This window comes from Oncorhynchus mykiss, chromosome 16, assembly GCF_057628025.1.
Source record: "Oncorhynchus mykiss isolate SJ-2025 chromosome 16, ASM5762802v1, whole genome shotgun sequence".
NCBI classification, from domain to species: Eukaryota; Metazoa; Chordata; class Actinopteri; order Salmoniformes; family Salmonidae; genus Oncorhynchus; species Oncorhynchus mykiss.
In genome coordinates this window covers 64292247-64307952 of record NC_143037.1, presented here as the reverse complement: position 1 = coordinate 64307952, position 15706 = coordinate 64292247, and the positions used below count along the sequence as shown (strand labels likewise).

General features: G+C 47.3%; 2 protein-coding genes across 6 annotated transcripts in view; both read left to right on the top strand.

Annotated features, from left to right (window-relative positions):
- dnah12 (dynein, axonemal, heavy chain 12) overlaps positions 1-9283 on the top strand; it is a 35899-nt gene extending 26616 nt beyond the window's left edge. The window contains exons 50-72 of one of the 2 annotated variants that reach the window (XR_016487474.1): positions 1096-1227; positions 1316-1405; positions 1508-1890; positions 2009-2156; positions 2241-2601; positions 2708-2900; positions 3166-3358; positions 3451-3623; positions 3751-3891; positions 4055-4226; positions 4352-4496; positions 4676-4826; positions 4928-5181; positions 5281-5421; positions 5638-5775; positions 5931-6164; positions 6383-6571; positions 7049-7152; positions 7263-7467; positions 7574-7711; positions 7849-7940; positions 8024-8091; positions 8977-9283. Coding sequence is in view for 1 of the 2 variants with exons in the window: in XM_036947505.2 (XP_036803400.1) it covers positions 1096-1227; positions 1316-1405; positions 1508-1890; positions 2009-2156; positions 2241-2601; positions 2708-2900; positions 3166-3358; positions 3451-3623; positions 3751-3891; positions 4068-4226; positions 4352-4496; positions 4676-4826; positions 4928-5181; positions 5281-5421; positions 5638-5775; positions 5931-6164; positions 6383-6571; positions 7049-7152; positions 7263-7467; positions 7574-7711; positions 7849-7940; positions 8024-8091; positions 8977-9170 (4026 nt within the window). In the remaining variant the exon portion in view is untranslated. The remainder of the gene's footprint in view (positions 1-1095; positions 1228-1315; positions 1406-1507; positions 1891-2008; positions 2157-2240; positions 2602-2707; positions 2901-3165; positions 3359-3450; positions 3624-3750; positions 3892-4054; positions 4227-4351; positions 4497-4675; positions 4827-4927; positions 5182-5280; positions 5422-5637; positions 5776-5930; positions 6165-6382; positions 6572-7048; positions 7153-7262; positions 7468-7573; positions 7712-7848; positions 7941-8023; positions 8092-8976) is intronic. The other variant, XM_036947505.2, reaches the window with a different exon arrangement.
- A 248-nt stretch (positions 9284-9531) lies between these two features.
- Positions 9532-15652, top strand: asb14b (ankyrin repeat and SOCS box containing 14b). 4 transcript variants are annotated; one of them, XM_021566871.3, is made up of 11 exons: positions 9532-9637; positions 10292-10457; positions 10567-10622; positions 11038-11169; positions 11246-11404; positions 11509-11754; positions 11865-12030; positions 14027-14359; positions 14538-14739; positions 14846-14999; positions 15121-15652. In XM_021566871.3, the coding sequence occupies exons 2-11, from the start codon at positions 10339-10341 to the stop codon at positions 15288-15290; spliced, it is 1737 nt and encodes a 578-aa protein (XP_021422546.1). In that variant the 5' UTR covers positions 9532-9637; positions 10292-10338; the 3' UTR covers positions 15291-15652. The 4 variants fall into 4 exon arrangements, with proteins under 4 accessions (XP_021422546.1, XP_021422548.1, XP_090059862.1 ...); XM_021566873.3 differs by having other exon boundaries at positions 9542-9637; positions 14538-14736; XM_090203736.1 differs by having other exon boundaries at positions 9564-9783; positions 14538-14736.
- Positions 15653-15706: the final 54 nt, after the last annotated feature.

Genomic DNA, 15706 nt, shown 5'->3' with positions numbered 1-15706 from the left:
CAAATGTATTTATATAGCCCTTAGTACGTCAGCTGATATCTCAAAGTGCTGTACAGAAACCCAGCCTAAAACCCCAAACAGCAAGCAATGCAGGTGTAGAAGCACGGTGGCTAGGAAAAACTCCCTAGAAAGGCCAAAACCTAGGAAGAAACCTAGAGAGGAAGCAGGCTATGAGGGGTGGCCAGTCCTCTTCTGGCTGTGCAGGGTGGAGATTATAACAGAACATGGCCAAGATGTTCAAATGTTCATAAATGACCAGCATGGTCAAATAATAATAATCACAGTAGTTGTCGAGGGTGCAGCAAGTCAGCACCTCAGGAGTAAATGTCAGTTGGCTTTTCATAGCCGATCATTAAGAGTATCTCTACCACTCCTGCTGTCTCTAGAGAGTTGAAAACAGCAGGTCTGGGACAGGTAGCACATCCGATGAACAGGTCAGGATTCCATAGCCGCAGGCAGAACAGTTGAAACTTGGGCAGCAGCACGGCCAGGTGGACTGCGGACAGCAAGGAGTCATCATGCCAGGTGGTCCTGAGGCATGGTCCTAGGGCTCAGGTCCTCCGAGAGAAAGAGAGAATTAGAGAGAGCATACTTAAATTCACACAGGACACCGGATAAGACCGGAGAAGTACTCCAGATATAACAAACTGACCCTAGCCCCCCGACACATAAACTACTGCAACGTAAATACTGGAGGCTGAGACAGGAGGGGTCAGGAGACACTTTAGGAGACCTTGTCAGTTGCACAATTGATTGCATTCATCCGAAATGTGTCTTCTGCATTTAACCCAACCCCTCTAAATCAGAGAGGTGCGGGGGGAGGGGCTGTCTTAATCGACATCAGCTTCATCGGCGTTCGGGGAGCAGTTGTTGTTGGGGGTTAAGTGCCTTGCTCAAGGGCAGAACGGCAGATTTTTTCCACCTTGCCTGCTCAGGATTCGAACCTGTGACCTTTCAGTTACTGGTCCAACGCTCTTGGGATTCTGATCAAGCAGAGATCAGCCTGCCCTGCACAGTCTTACCAAAGGGGATTGAAAGACTTGCACAAAGCAAACAGACAAGGTATGATCTTATCTGATCTCTCTTCCCTCTCAGCCCTCTGACGTGACCATCGTGAAGTCAATGAAGAGCCCTCCGTCGGGGGTAAAGCTGGTGATGGCGGCTGTGTGTGTGATGAAGGAGCTGAAACCTGATAAAATTGTTGATCCTGCTGGGACTGGACAGAAGGTCAGCAACTGCTCTACCTATTTTTTTATTTATTAAATAAAATGTGTTTGTTTATATGTTTAATTATGTTTTCTTACCATTTGAATAGATTCTTGACTACTGGGGTCCGAGCAAAAAGCTTCTTGGAGACATGAATTTCCTACGAGACCTGAAAGAGTACGACAAGGACAACATCCCTGTGAGTCCCTGTGAAAAAACAAATGTGTTGAATTGCATTTAAACTGAAGTATCAATGTAAATCTATACTTTTTAATTGACTCTCTTCTCTTTTCCCGGCTAGGTCCCTGTGATGCAAAAGATCCGCAGTGAATACATGACTAATCCTGACTTTGATCCCACCAAAGTGGCCAAGGCCTCCTCAGCCGCCGAGGGCCTGTGCAAGTGGGTCACTGCCATGGAGATCTACGACAGAGTGGCCAAGGTAGTGGCCCCTAAGAAGGCCGGCCTGGCCGAGGCTCAGCTGTCTCTGGCCACCACCATGTCCCTGCTGAACCAGAAGAGAGCTGAGCTGAAGGAGGTGGAGGACCGTCTGGCCCTGCTTCAGAAGACCTTTGAGGAGAAGACTGAGGAGAAGGCCCAGCTGGAGTTCCAGGTGGACCTGTGTGCCCGCAAACTGGAGAGAGCTGAGAAACTCATCGGAGGCCTAGGAGGAGAGAAGACCAGGTGCTCTGGATGATGGAGATGATTAAATATATTGATTGTTTCAAATGGCTTGTGTAGGCCATTAGTACCTGAGGTCTTTGCTATGTCCTGAGGGACTTTGTGTGCTTTCCCTCTACAGGTGGTCCAAAGCAGCAGATGACCTTCAGAACACCTATGATAACCTGACCGGTGACGTGCTCATCTCAGCTGGCGTTATCGCCTACCTTGGAGCCTTCACTGCTGCCTTCAGACAGAACTGTGCCAAGATATGGACCAAGCTCTGCAAGGTACAGGCACATACAGCAGTACCTCAGCTCAACACCAATTCATTGTCACCAATCTTAATCTCGTTATTTATTCCTACCCTCCAGTCTAAGAACATTCCGTCATCAGATGATTTCTCCCTGAGTAAGACCCTGGGAGACCCCATAAAGATCCGGGCGTGGAACATCTCAGGCCTGCCCACCGACAGCTTCTCCATAGACAACGGGGTCATCGTCAGCAACGCCCGCCGGTGGCCCCTGATGATCGACCCCCAGGGCCAGGCCAACAAATGGGTGAAGAACTCTGAGAAGGACAACAACCTGAGCGTGATCAAGCTAACGGACGGAGACTACATGAGAACCCTGGAGAACTGCATCCAGTTCGGGACCCCTCTGCTGCTGGAGAACGTAGGGGAGGAGCTGGACCCGTCGCTGGAGCCCCTGCTGCTCAAACAGACCTTTAAACAAGGTACGGAACAGGACGGCACGCTCTGGTGAACATCATATCATGTGCAAGGATTTATCATTACATACTGGTGTCATTTGATCACAGACTATTTGTTTGTGTCATCCAGGGGGCATGGACTGTATCCGGCTGGGGGAGAGTGTAATCGAGTACTCATGTGACTTCCGGTTCTACATCACAACTAAGCTGCGGAACCCCCACTACCTTCCAGAGCTGGCAACGAAGGTGTCTCTGCTCAACTTCATGATCACCCCTGAGGGCCTTGAGGACCAGCTGCTGGGCATTGTGGTCGCCAAGGAGAGGTGTGTTGCAACACACGCTACACTACTCGCTATGCTGTTTATTTATAGTGGATCATTTTCCAGTAATGAAGTTATAATATAAACTCTTAACCTGTCTACCAGATACAGCACAGACTGCTCAAAAAGCATTGATCTGTTTATGACCAATTTATGACCAACCAGTTTATGACCAATCGTACTGTGACTGTATATGATGAAGATATGATGAAGATATTATGAAAATCTAGACGACTAACCCCTGACCTCATCATGTCTCTCTCTGCAGGCCGGAGTTGGAGGAGGAGCGGAACGCCCTGATTCTGCAGTCTGCATCCAATAAGAAGGTCCTGAAGGAGATCGAGGACAAGATCCTGGAGACACTTTCGTCGTCCGAGGGGAACATCCTGGAGGATGAGAGCGCCATCCAGGTCCTCGACTCGGCCAAGATCATGTCCAACGAGATCTCCAAGAAACAGCAGGTTTGGACCACACTGGAAAAACTCAGTCAAAATGTGTTGAAAGCCAATTAGAATGAGGTGGTCTAACTTCTACCCCATCTCCCAACCCACAGATTGCTGAGAAGACAGAGGTCAAGATAGCAGAGTCTAGGGAGGGCTACAGAGCCATCGCCAAGCACTCCTCCATCCTATTCTTCAGCATTGCTGACCTGGCCAACATAGACCCCATGTACCAGTACTCCCTCAGCTGGTTTGTCAACCTCTACATCAACTCCATACAGGACAGGTGAGAAACATGCTCCTACACAGATAACAAGGGTTTAGACCTCGTAAGTCACTGGTTAATGAATATGATGTACAGTTAGAGCGAAGCTCCTTTGTGTCCTAGGTAACACATGGCATCTGTGTTTCAGTAACAAGTCCAAGATCCTGGAGAAAAGGCTGAGGTACCTCATCGACCACTTCACCTTCAACCTGTACTGTAACGTGTGTCGCTCCCTGTTTGAGAAGGACAAACTGCTCTTCTCATTCCTCCTCTGCTCCAACCTCCTCCTGTAAGTCCATACCACACACTGAGGTCAAACATTTAAGATGGGTTTTTGTGAAATGAGTGAAGTTGTTTATTTATTCAAATAAAATTGTCTTTAAGCATGCCATTTAAGATAAGGTGGGATACATGTGATTGTTTGTGTCTGACAAGTGGCTGTTTTTTGGGAGGGGGGTTTCTCAGAGCGAAGAATGAAATAGAATATGGTGACGTTATGTTCCTGCTGACTGGAGGGGTAGGTCTGCAGAACAACGTCCCCAACCCAGACCCCCACTGGCTGCAGGACAAAAGCTGGGACGAGATCTGCCGGGCCAGCCACCTGCCCAACCTCCAGGGACTCAAGTATGACATAGACAAACTGCTGAGCTTGCCTCTTTTTGTTTTGGGGGATTAGAGATTTATTCAGTGTTTTGTTTCTGCTAATACTCAAATATGGAATATGTCGTCCTTCTCTGTGATTCTCATAGGGAGAGCTTCATCAAGATCCCAGATAAATTCTTGGTAATCTATGATAGCAAAGAGCCCTATAACACCAATCTGCCTAAGCCCTGGTGTGACTGCCTCAATGACCTGCAGAAGATGATAATTTACCGCTGTCTCAGGCCAGACAAGGTTAGAGAGAGAAATGAGCCAATCCCTAGTTACTTTTGCTGTCCACCTAAAGTCAATGCAAAGAGGACACTCGAAAATCAATACAGAGGTTGCTGAGTGTAGATATAGGTGTGTGTGTGCGGACATATCATATGTTTGCATGTATGCTTACTGTTGTATGCTACTCCTTATGTTTCCAGATTGTGCCGGCCATCACAAACTATGTGACTGACAAACTTGGGAAGAAGTTTGTGGAGCCGCCTCCCTTTGACCTGAGTAAGAGCTACACAGACTCCAACTCCACCATCCCTCTGGTGTTTGTGCTATCTCCTGGAGCCGACCCCATGGCCAGTAAGTAGTACCCGACTGATCTCATACACAGACCTCAAAACTGCTACTGCTTTTGTTTGATACGGAAAATGGCTCTGCCCCGCCCCACCCCTCTCTTCCAGGCTTGCTGAAGTTTGCCAACGACAAGAACATGGGCGGCACCAAGTTCCAATCCATCTCCCTGGGCCAGGGCCAGGGCCCCATCGCTGCCAAGATGATCCGCTCGGCCATGAAGGAGGGTACCTGGGTGTGCCTGCAGAACTGCCACTTGGCTGTCTCCTGGATGTCCACCCTGGAGAAGATCTGTGAGGACTTTAGCCCAGAGACCTGCCACCCAGACTTCCGACTGTGGCTCACCAGCTACCCCTCGCCCAAGGTAGGGTACAACACTGCAGCCAATCCAGCCTGGTCAACCAGTATACAATAGGATGACGGCATCCATGATGTGGATTCATAACCCTCTTCCCTGTGTCAGTTTCCAGTGACCATCCTGCAGAATGGGGTGAAGATGACCAACGAGCCGCCCACAGGTCTCAGGCTCAACCTGCTGCAGTCTTACCTGTCAGACCCCGTCTCAGACCAGGACTTCTTCAACGCCTGCACGGACAAAGAGCTGGTGAGTGGTGACATGGTTCACACACACACAGACACACACACACATAGTCCTCTGTAGCTCGGTTGGTAGACTAATGCCAGGAATGTGTTCTTGCAATGCCAGGATAGTGTTTTTGATTCCCGGGGCCACCTATACATAACAAATATTATTATTATTATTTATTTTATTACACACACACCCACACTCTGCGCTGATTGTTCCTCTGGTTGTTTCTAGGTGTGGGAGAAGCTTCTGTATGGCGTTTGCTTCTTCCATGCTCTGGTACAGGAGAGGAAGAAGTTTGGTCCTCTGGGCTGGAACATCCCCTATGGGTTCAACGAGTCTGATCTGCGCATCAGTATCAGACAACTACAGGTAGTAATACACATCAACTCAGGGCTGGAGTATTTGAGAGAGATTGTCATTTTTAAAAGACTGTGGACTTAATGTGGTTGTTGAATATAAATATATGTGATTGCAGATTGTGTGGTTCCCCTCTCTCACCCTGTTGTGTGTTCCTCCTCCTCCAGCTGTTTGTGAGGGAGTACGATCAGGTGCCGATGGAGGCCATCACTTACCTGACAGGGGAGTGTAACTATGGGGGCCGTGTGACTGACGATTGGGACAGGAGGCTCCTGATGACCATCCTGGCTGACTTCTACAACAAGGACATCATCGAGAACCCCCGCTACACCTTCTCCCCCAGCGGAAAGTATTACGCCCCGCCAAAGTCCAACTACGAGGACTACATCGAGTTCATACGGGTAAGCAGGAGTTAGACAGGGAAGGAATGAGACATTAATTCATCAGGTGTACAGCTGTGTGTTGTCAGCATAACTATCAGTATCAATCCCATTCTGTCTGATAACATTACCATGTTCAAAGTGAAGAGAATTGGACCCAGAATGGAACCTTGCAGGATGCCGCATGGCTCACATTCATGCGTTCCATCATGTTTTCCATCTTGTGTTGATGTCTTCAGAACCTTCCGTTCCTCCAGCACCCGGAAGTGTTTGGGATGCATGAGAACGTGGACATCTCCAAGGACCTGCAGCAGACCAAGCAGCTGTTTGACTCCCTGCTCCTCACCCAGGGAGGAGGGGCCAAAGGAGGAGCCAGCTCCGGGGGAGACAACACCCTCTTCGACATAGCCAATGACATCCTCACCAAGGTAAAGCCAAACCAGTCCTTGTACTGCTGAAATGTACTGCCTTTCCCCCCCGATATATGTCTCATCCGAATCAATGATGTTAAGTTTGTTTCAAGTTTTATTAGTCGTATGAACGGGATACGCATGGTATACATCGTCCAACCAAATGCTTATTTGCAGGTTCCTTCTTGCAATGCAACAACAATAAGAAATAATAAAATAAAAGAATACGAACATAAAGTAAATGGCTCAGTAGAATAGAATAAACATTATAGCAAAAGTATAATACTGGAAGACACTATTTATAGTCCAATATGTACATACGTATTGGTGAAGGGGAGGGGGCAGTGTATAAATTGAGCAGTATAACAAGAGTCTTGTAGCAGCAGCAGCAGTGTGTGTGTGTGTGTGTGTGTGCATGAGTGAGTGTATGTGTGCTAAGGTACTGAGAATCAGAGCAGGTGGTCAGTTAGGTCACTTGTTGTCTGTTTTTTGTAGCTTCCAGCTAACTTTGACATCGAGGCTGCTCTGTTGAAGTACCCTGTTCTGTATGAAGAGAGCATGAACACTGTACTGGTGCAGGAGATGGAGCGCTACAACACGTATGTCATCTCATCACACACCCCAAAAAATAAAACTCAGAAAAACAGATAGATCTTAATGTAAATTACCAAAGCCCACAATAGGATCATATCACTGTCTTGTCTTCCAGGTTGGCAGTTACGATCCGTGTGAGCCTGCAGAACCTGCTGAAGGCCATCAAAGGCCTGGTGGTGATGGATGCTGAGCTGGAGGCCCTGTCAGGCAGCCTGATGGTGGGCAAGCTGCCAGAGAAGTGGGCTAAACGCTCCTACCCCAGCCTCAAACCCCTGGGCAGCTACATCACAGACTTCCTTGCCAAGCTCAAGTTCCTGCAGGTCAGTCCATTAGCCTCAGTATTGTTTTTAAATCCATCATCCGTTTTCTCATGAAGAGGAAACACTTTGGTTTTGTTTACTAATGTGTTCTCTTTGCCCCCTGCAGGACTGGTATGAGAGCAACAAGCCCCATGTCTTCTGGCTGTCTGGGTTCTTCTTCACCCAGGCCTTCCTGACCGGGGCCATGCAGAACTACGCCAGGAAATACTCCATCCCCATCGACCTGCTCTGCTTCCACTTCCAGGTCACACAAACAGCTGAATTAGAAGAGACTTTGGTTTTTTGAGGCATTGTTGTAAACAAGTTATTACTTAAAAATGCCCCTCTTCCTCTTGTTTGTCTGTTTTGATTAGCCTTTTCCTTCCCTCTCATTGGTAACAGGTTCTTCCCATCGACACCTCAAACTCCTCTCCTGAGGACGGGGTCTACATCCACGGTCTGTTTCTGGACGGCGCTCGCTGGGACAAGAATAGGTAGAAGACTCTTTCAAACAAGGCTATTCTTTAAATGATACCAGAGAGTGCAGTGAACTGAGACTGATCTCTCCCACTCACAGTGGAGTCCTGGCTGAGCAGCATCCCAAGGTTCTTTTTGATACGGTCCCCATCATCTGGATCAAACCAAGTAAGTTTGTCTCTCATTCTCTATGCACTTCTCTTCCTCTTTGACTCTTTGACTCCCCTCTGTTATTCTCTCTCTCTCTCTCTCTCTCTCTCTCTCTCTCTCTCTCTCTCTCTCTCTCTTTCTCTTCCTCTCTCTCTGACTTCTCTCTCTCTCTCTCTCTCTCTCTTTTTTTTTTTTTTTTTTTTACCTTTATTTAACCAGGCAAGTCAGTTAAGAACAAATTCTTATTTTCAATGACGGCCTGGGAACAGTGGGTTAACTGCCTGTTCAGGGGCAGAACGACAGATTTGTACCTTGTCAGCTCAGGGGTTTGAACTCACAACCTTCCGGTTACTAGTCCAACGCTCTAACCACTAGGCTACCCTGCCGCCCCTGCCGCTCTCTCTCTTTCTCTTCCTCTCTCTCTCTGACTTCCCTCTCTCTCTCTCTCTCTGACTTCCCTCTCTCTCTCTCTCTCTCTCTCTCTGACTTCCCTCTGTTATTCTCTTTCTCTCTCTCTCTCTCTCTCTCTCGCTCTCTCTGACTTCCCTCTGTTATTCTCTCTCTCTCTGACTTCCCTCTGTTATTCTTTATCTCTCTCTCTCTGACATCCCTCTGTTATTCACTCTCTCTCTCTCTCTCCCTCTCTCTCTTTCTCTCTCTCTGACATCCCTCTGTTATTCTCTCTTTCTCTCTCTCTGACATCCCTCTGTTATTCTCTCTCTCTCTCTCTCTCTCTCTCTCTCTCTCTCTGACTTCCCTCTGTTATTCAATCTCTCTCTCTCTCTCTCTCTCTCTCTCTCTCTCTCTCTCTCTCTCTCTCTCTCTGACATCCCTCTGTTATTCTCTCACTCTCTCTCTCTCTATCTGACATCCCTCTGTTATTCTCTCTCTCTCTCTCTCCAGTGGAGAAGAAAGGCAGTGACCTTCCCCAGACCCTGTATGTGTGTCCGCTGTATAAGACCAGCGAGAGGAAGGGCACCCTGTCCACCACAGGCCACTCTACCAACTTTGTCATCACCATGATGCTGCCCACCAGCAAGCGCCCCCAGCACTGGATCAAGAGAGGCGTGGCCATGCTCTGCCAGTTGGACGACTGAGGACACTGAGGAGTAGGGAAGGACACGCTGTTTAACTTTGTCATTACACCGAGACTTCGCTCCCTGGTGGATTCTCTATTCACTTTAATCATATAAAAAATACTTTGATGTAACTTGTGTGGCTGTTGGTTTTGTTTAGGTCTTTTGAGTGGGAATACATACATACAACACCTGATTAGGACCATAGCAGACCTACAGTATGTGATACCTGCCTATGGCCACTGGGAGGTGCGTGTGTGTGTGTGTGTGTGTGTGTGTGGGCGTGCGTGCGTGTGTTTGTGTCAATCAGTTGAGCTGTGGGTAGAGTTGCAGTGTGCTCAGTGGGTCAGAGCCAGGTGCAGGGTGGGAAGGTCCCGTGATCAGATATAAATAGCTGGGGAGATATACATAGACATGCTTTGGAAGCTTAGTGTGATTGACCCACTGAAGATTGTAGGGCCATCGGAGAAACAGCCTGTTGACTGAAGGTAAACAGAAAACAAAAGACATAATCCTCTGGGAGGTTTAAGGATGGAATGGTGTGGTGCCTGAATGCCATTGTTCATCTGAAATGGTGTGATATGGTGCCATGTAATTGTTGAACTTGGAGTGGCCATTGCATGCTCAACTTACAGTAAGTGGCTTGATGACTGTTGAATAATAGCTTTTTTAATCTTGAATGTTTTATCCACAGTTCCCTATAAAGGCTGATGTAGTTTTCAATGTGCAATACCCAACACTACAGCCACACATATAATGCACCAACCAATGCCTGTTTAGCCTTTATTGTACTATACTGTCATCATCAAAGTCACCCCACAGCAGAGAACTGGGGCAGCTATTTCAAGCAGAACACAACCATTAAGCATGTAAATATACTGTAATGTATCAATGTATTATCTTGTTTTCTATGTATGTGAAATGATAGTCAGCACAAACTCACAAAAATTACAGTGTGCAACATGGCTGCAATGCTCTCCAGTTTTACTGTTGTCTATGAAATGTCTGCCGAGGTCCTGTTGGTATTTGAGGCTGCTGGCTGGTCATGTGTATGGTCCCTGCCCTGGTAGGTTACATGTTGCCCCTTTAAAATACCAGTAGTTGAACAGAGAATGAAGGTTCTTAACATAATGTCTCCCCAGCTCAAGTTAGTAGTTTCCTGGTGAGTTGACCCTTCCTGGAGTGACAGATGAACTCCGAGACAGAGGCAGGATATGTTTTTGACCAACCAGAAGAGGACGTGGTCACACAGTATATGATTGAACAGAGCCTTCTGAAATACAACAAGCACAAAGGCTCACTCCCTAAGTAAGACCTCTCAAATGGCAAAATACCTGCTGCTTTATTCTGTGTATACCACATGGGTTAGCTGTGGAATATCCAAGTGATTCCGTGTTTATACATATATTTCACCCAGTGATCCTGCAGGCCCTGAAGGTGATCCTGATGAGGTCTTTACAGTGATAAAGGAAGGTGAGCATGGCTTTTTCCTTATCTTAACTCCTTAATGACTTCTGCTATGTGTGATCATCTCTTTTCCGGTCTCATAGATTGTCTGGCCCCGATATGGTGTGTGTGGAGTTGAGTCAGAGGTGGAATAAGATGGAGGGATATGACAGCACTGCCATAGAGGTTACAGCCGGTCTATTGACTTTGGGGCTGTTCCAGTGCAGGATACTGGAGGGCCCAGCGATGAATAACAGTTCTGGTCTTCGGATGCATCTCAATAAATATAATTCCTTTACTTGCCTCATCTCATTTCAGAAAGTGAAAATGTCTTTCACCTGTCCAGTTCTCACACATCAGTTCAACCGAATGAAAAGGACAGGAGAGGTAGCCATGTCAGAATATTGAGATTTACCCCGTACCTGTCTTCCTGTTCTGTTAGGTAATGAGGAGGCCCTAATAAGGCTAGCTGAGCAACCAGGAGCCATGTCCAGAGTAGACGACAGAGGATGGATCCCGTTACATGAGGCCGCAGTGCAGGAGAAGAAAAGTATACTGGAGATCGTCTTCTCAGGTACTGGTTTTGAGACATATCTCAAGGGACTTTCCTGGTCGAATCTAGGTAGTAATATACAGGTCCATGTGTCCAGCTTCCCCCCAGGGCGCAGAGCAGTGCCGGACTCTGAAAGGAGAGACACCTCTCTTCCTGGCTGTAGTGTGCGGCCTGAGGGAAAATGCTACGTTTCTGCTCCAGAACGGATGCTGTCCAGACCTCCAGAACGATGACGAGGAATCTCCACTTGTGGCAGGTATTCAAAATATATCTTAGATGTTCGTAGATTTCAATTTTTGTTTATGGAGCACAACTTTAACCTTCTGCCATTCTTCCTGCTTTGTCACCTATTTCCTACAGCTATAGTAAATGACCAATATGATTGTGCCTCGCTCCTGCTTCGTTGCAATGCCAAGGTGGACCAAACAGGAGATCTGGAGCGGACTGCCCTCCATGAGGCATCCCTCCTGGGTCTGGACAATTTTGTTAACCTGCTACTGCATTCCGGAGCCGACCCAAACGCAAGGGATGTTGACAAGCTGACCCCACTGGCACTGGCTGCAGAGACAGGGCACCTTAACGTAGTGGAGGTCCTGCTACAGAAAGGTGTGTGTGTCTGTGTGTGTGTGTGTGTGTCTGGACCATATGGAGTGATTCACTTTCTGTCTCTCCTCTCTCTCTATCATTTTCTCTCGCTCTCTCTGTCACTCTGTCAGGAGCCAGCATGCAGTCTCAGACAGAGGGCTCTGTGCTGTTTGAGGCGGTTGCATCAGGTAATCCTGACATCATCTCTCTGCTGCTGGACTATGGGGCAGAGCCTGACATGCCCAACCACAGTGGGCACCTACCCATCCACCGTGCTGCATACCATGGGCATCTGTTGTGAGTGGAGAAAGATCTTTACTTTATATACCCTTTTATATTTATTTATTTTTCTGCTGTTAGGAGGTACAGATATTGAAAGCGCTTCTCAAATCAAATCAAATCAAATCAAATTTTATTTGTCACATACACATGGTTAGCAGATGTTAATGCGAGTGTAGCGAAATGCTTGTGCTTCTAGTTCCGACAATGCAGTAATAACAAGTAATCTAACTAACAATTCCAAAACTACTGTCTTGTACACAGTGTAAGGGGATAAAGAATATGTACATAAGGATATATGAATGAGTGATGGTACAGAGCAGCATAGGCAAGATACAGTAGATGGTATCGAGTACAGTATGTACAAATGAGATGAGTATTGTAAACAAAGTGGCATAGTTTAAAGTGGCTAGTGATACATGTATTACATAAGGATACAGTCGATGATATAGAGTACAGTATATACGTATGCATATGAGATGAATAATGTAGGGTACGTAACATTTATATAAGGTAGCATTGTTTAAAGTGGCTAGTGATATATTTACATCATTTCCCATCAATTTCCATTATTAAAGTGGCTGGAGTTGAGTCAGTGTCAGTGTGTTGGCAGCAGCCACTCAGTGTTAGTGGTGGCTGTTTAACAGTCTGATGGCCTTGAGATAGAAGCTGTTTTTCAGTCTCTCGGTCCCAGCTTTGATGCACCTGTACTGACCTCGCCTTCTGGATGATAGCGGGGTGAACAGGCAGTGGCTCGGGTGGTTGATGTCCTTGATGATCTTTATGGCCTTCCTGTGACATCGGGTGGTGTAGGTGTCCTGGAGGGCAGGTAGTTTGCCCCCGGTGATGCGTTGTGCAGACCTCACTACCCTCTGGAGAGCCTTACGGTTGAGGGCGGTGCAGTTGCCATACCAGGCGGTGATACAGCCCGCCAGGATGCTCTCGATTGTGCATCTGTAGAAGTTTGTGAGTGCTTTTGGTGACAAGCCGAATTTCTTCAGCCTCCTGAGGTTGAAGAGGCGCTGCTGCGCCTTCTTCACGATGCTGTCTGTGTGAGTGGACCAATTCAGTTTGTCTGTGATGTGTATGCCGAGGAACTTAAAACTTGCTACCCTCTCCACTACTGTTCCATCGATGTGGATAGGGGGGTGTACCCTCTGCTGTTTCCTGAAGTCCACAATCATCTCCTTAGTTTTGTTGACGTTGAGTGTGAGGTTATTTTCCTGACACCACACTCCGAGGGCCCTCACCTCCTCCCTGTAGGCCGTCTCGTCGTTGTTGGTAATCAAGCCTACCACTGTTGTGTCGTCCGCAAACTTGATGATTGAGTTGGAGGCGTGCGTGGCCACGCAGTCGTGGGTGAACAGGGAGTACAGGAGAGGGCTCAGAACGCACCCTTGTGGGGCCCCAGTGTTGAGGATCAGCGGGGAGGAGATGCTGTTGCCTACCCTCACCACCTGGGGGCGGCCCGTCAGGAAGTCCAGTACCCAGTTGCACAGGGCGGGGTCGAGACCCAGGGTCTCGAGCTTGATGACGAGCTTGGAGGGTACTATGGTGTTGAATGCCGAGCTGTAGTCGATGAACAGCATTCTCACATAGGTATTCCTCTTGTCCAGATGGGTTAGGGCAGTGTGCAGTGTGGTTGAGATTGCATCGTCTGTGGACCTATTTGGGCGGTAAGCAAATTGGAGTGGGTCTAGGGTGTCAGGTAGGGTGGAGGTGATATGGTCCTTGACTAGTCTCTCAAAGCACTTCATGATGACGGATGTGAGTGCTACGGGGCGGTAGTCGTTTAGCTCAGTTACCTTTGCTTTCTTGGGAACAGGAACAATGGTGGCCCTCTTGAAGCATGTGGGAACAGCAGACTGGTATAGGGATTGATTGAATATGTCCGTAAACACACCGGCCAGCTGGTCTGCGCATGCTCTGAGGGCGCGGCTGGGGATGCCGTCTGGGCCTGCAGCCTTGCGAGGGTTAACACGTTTAAATGTCTTACTCTCCTCTCTCTCCTCAGGGTGTTGGAACGGTTGATCTCAGCAACAAAGATGGAGGCAGTGAAGAAGAGTGGTATGAGTCCCCTCCACTCTGCTGCTGCTGGGGGACACACCCAGTGCCTGGAGGTCCTTCTCAATGCAGGCTACGACCCCAACTTCATGCTGCACCCACGCGTGCGCAATAAATACGATGACGAACGCAGGTCGGCTCTCTACTTTGCTGTATCGAACAACGATGTCCAGTCCACCCGTCTGCTGCTGGAGGCTGAGGCCATGGTCAACCAGGACCCTGTCAACTGTCTACAGGTGGCTCTGCGGCTGGGCAACTATGAGCTTATAAACACTCTTCTGAGGTAGGAATCAAACTCAAGTCAAATCAAACTTGATAAAATAAAGTCCATTTCAAAGTCTCAATATACTTTACAGTAAAATATGTTATGTGAGTGAGAGGAATTAGCCTGTAGTATGTATTTTTGATTAGTGTGTACTGTTAATGTAGGCCTAATTAATTTTGTTGTTCTTATCAATCAGGTACGGTGCTAACGCCAGCTACTATTCTCGTGTCAACACAACACACTTCCCATCAGCACTGCAGTATGCATTGAAAGATGAGGTCATGCTGAGGATGCTTCTCAACCATGGATACGATGTACAGCGCTGCTTTGACTGTCCCTATGGAGACAGTTCCCATGACTACGCACCCTGGACGACCTCGTTCACCAAAGACATGGTGGTTAGACAACTAGTGCTAAGGAGGAAAACAAACATTATGTGGTCATTGTAAATGTGGTTATTACAAACTCTATCTCGTGTCTCTTTTTTTTTCTGTCTGTCTGTAGTTCTGTGAGGTGATAACAGTCAAGTGGCTGAAACACATCTCGGCACAGGTAGTGCGCATCATGCTAGACTACACAGACCACGTCACGCTCTGTGTCAAACTCAAGGAATGCCTGAAGACACAGAAACAGTGGCCTGAGATATGCTATATCCAAGGTACTATAATGGAACTGCACTGCACAGATGCCTTTTCACAATAATTATTATGTAATTACCATTTGACCAAATTTGTAAGTCAATTCCAGGTAAATAAAGCATGACCCTAATGCCCCCTCAGAGAATGTGCGCAGCCTGAAGCACCTGTGTCGGCTGCGTATCCGGGACTGCCTGAGCCGTCTGCATCTGCGATCCCCAGCCTTCATCAGCTTCATGCCTCTCCCCACCAGGCTTAAGGACTACCTCCGATACAGAGAGTATGACATCTACAGCAGGGGCAGCCCTGATTGATCATAACATAATGGCACTCTCTAAGAAAGTTCCAGTTCCTTATCAGTTTGTCTGGACCTTGTTTACTTTTGTAAGTGTGTGCCTCTTTAGTTCCTACTCGAGGATCAACAAACAAGCAATATTCTCTCCCTTTTTTCCTACTCTGAATGCATGTCATGTCATAGGCAGCACAATGTGTGTTGCTCCTAGGTTGAGCATTTTGGGTCACTGAACCAACTGGGATAAGCTTGTTTGGTTAAAATTATATTTTTGTATAATTATTGAATTTGTAAGGAATGACACACTTAGGGATTATGTGTAATGTCCTATTTGTATCTGTGATCTATAATAATTGTATTTTGTCATTAAACATTTGAACAGAAGTCTTAGAACTGGGTTCAGAAACCTTATTCTATTTTCATCTACTGACATTGAAA